We start from the raw sequence: 1,523 nt of genomic DNA on the forward strand, positions 1-1,523 counted from the left end.
AGGTACAGCATCATCATCATCATCATCATCATCATCATCATTGTCATGTGGTAAAGGTCACCATCAGGGGGGGGGAGGCGTAAAGGGGGGAAGAGGGAGGTACTGTACTGACCTTGTTCTTGGCTTCAGTATCAGCACCGTGCTGCAACAGCATCTCCACCACCTTGTCATGACCCCTATGGCACGCCCAGTGCAGTGCTGTATAGCCATCCTGTGGGATGATGCATCAGCATGACGTACAGGTACAGCATCATCATCATCATCATCATCATCATCATCATTATCATGTGGTACAGGTCACCATCAGGGAGGCGTAAAGGGGGGAAGAGGGAGGTACTGTACTGACGTTGGTCTTGGCTTTAGTATCAACACCGTGCTGCAACAGCATCTCCACCACCTTGTCATGACCCCTATGGCACGCCCAGTGCAGTGCTGTATAGCCATCCTGTGGGATGATGCATCAGCATGACGTACAGGTACAGCATCATCATCATCATCATCATCATCATCATCATTGTCATGTGGTAAAGGTCACCATCAGGGGGGGGGAGGCGTAAAGGGGGGGGGTGGAAGAACTGTACTGACCTTGTTCTTGGCTTCAGTATCAACACCGTGCTGCAACAGCATCTCCACCACCTTGACACAACCCGTGAATGGCAAGCCTGTACAGTGGTGTATCGCCACCCTGTGGGATGATGCATCCGCATGACGAACAGGTATCATCATCATCATCATCATCATCATCATGTGGTCCAGGTCACCATCAGTGGGGAGGGGTAAAGGGGGAAAGAGGGAGGTACTGTACTGACGATGTCCTTGGCTTCAGTATCAACACCGTACTGCAACAGCATCTCCACCACCTTGTCACGACCCCTATGGCAGGCCTTGTGCAGTGGTGTTTCGCCATTCTGTGGGATGATGCATCAGCATGACATACAGGTACATCATCGTCATCATCATCATCATTATCATCACCACCATCATAGGGGGGGGGTGGAAGAACTGTACTGACGTCGTTCTTGGCTTTAGTATCAACACCGTGCTGCAACAGCATCTCCACCACCTTGACACAACCCCTATGGCAAGCCATGTGCAGTGGTGTATCGCCACCCTGTGGGATGATGCATCCGCATGACGAACAGGTACAGCATCATCATCATCATCATCATCATGTGGTCCAGGTCACCATCAGTGGGGAGGGTGGGGGGAAGAGGGAGGTACTGTACTGACGTTGGTCTTGGCTTTAGCATCAACACCGTGCTGCAACAGCATCTCCACCACCTTGACATAACCGTGATAGCAGGCCATGTGCAGTGGTGTATCGCCACCCTGTGGGATGATGCATCAGCATGACGTACAGGTACAGCATCATCATCATCATCATGTGGTCCAGGTCACCATCATAGGGGGAGGGGGGGAGGAGGAAAAAACTGTACTGACGTTGGTCTTGGCTTCAGCATCAACACCGCGCTGCAACAGCATCTCCACCACCTTGACAAGACCGTTATAGCAGGCCTGGTGCA

General features: G+C 51.9%; 1 protein-coding gene across 1 annotated transcript; it reads right to left on the minus strand.

The window, feature by feature from the left end:
• Window positions 1-410: 410 nt before the first annotated feature.
• MONBRDRAFT_30396 (uncharacterized protein) lies at window positions 411-1,384 on the minus strand (the record flags this gene model as incomplete). Its single annotated transcript, XM_001750860.1, has 6 exons — window positions 411-445; window positions 582-685; window positions 841-908; window positions 1,013-1,111; window positions 1,231-1,329; window positions 1,355-1,384. 6 exons carry the CDS (start codon window positions 1,382-1,384, stop codon window positions 411-413), a joined length of 435 nt encoding a protein of 144 aa, XP_001750912.1.
• Between the last annotated feature and the right edge of the window lie 139 nt (window positions 1,385-1,523).

The sequence above is a fragment of the Monosiga brevicollis genome, genomic scaffold (genome assembly GCF_000002865.3).
Source record: "Monosiga brevicollis MX1 MONBRscaffold_50 genomic scaffold, whole genome shotgun sequence".
Lineage (NCBI taxonomy): Eukaryota > Choanoflagellata > Craspedida > Salpingoecidae > Monosiga > Monosiga brevicollis.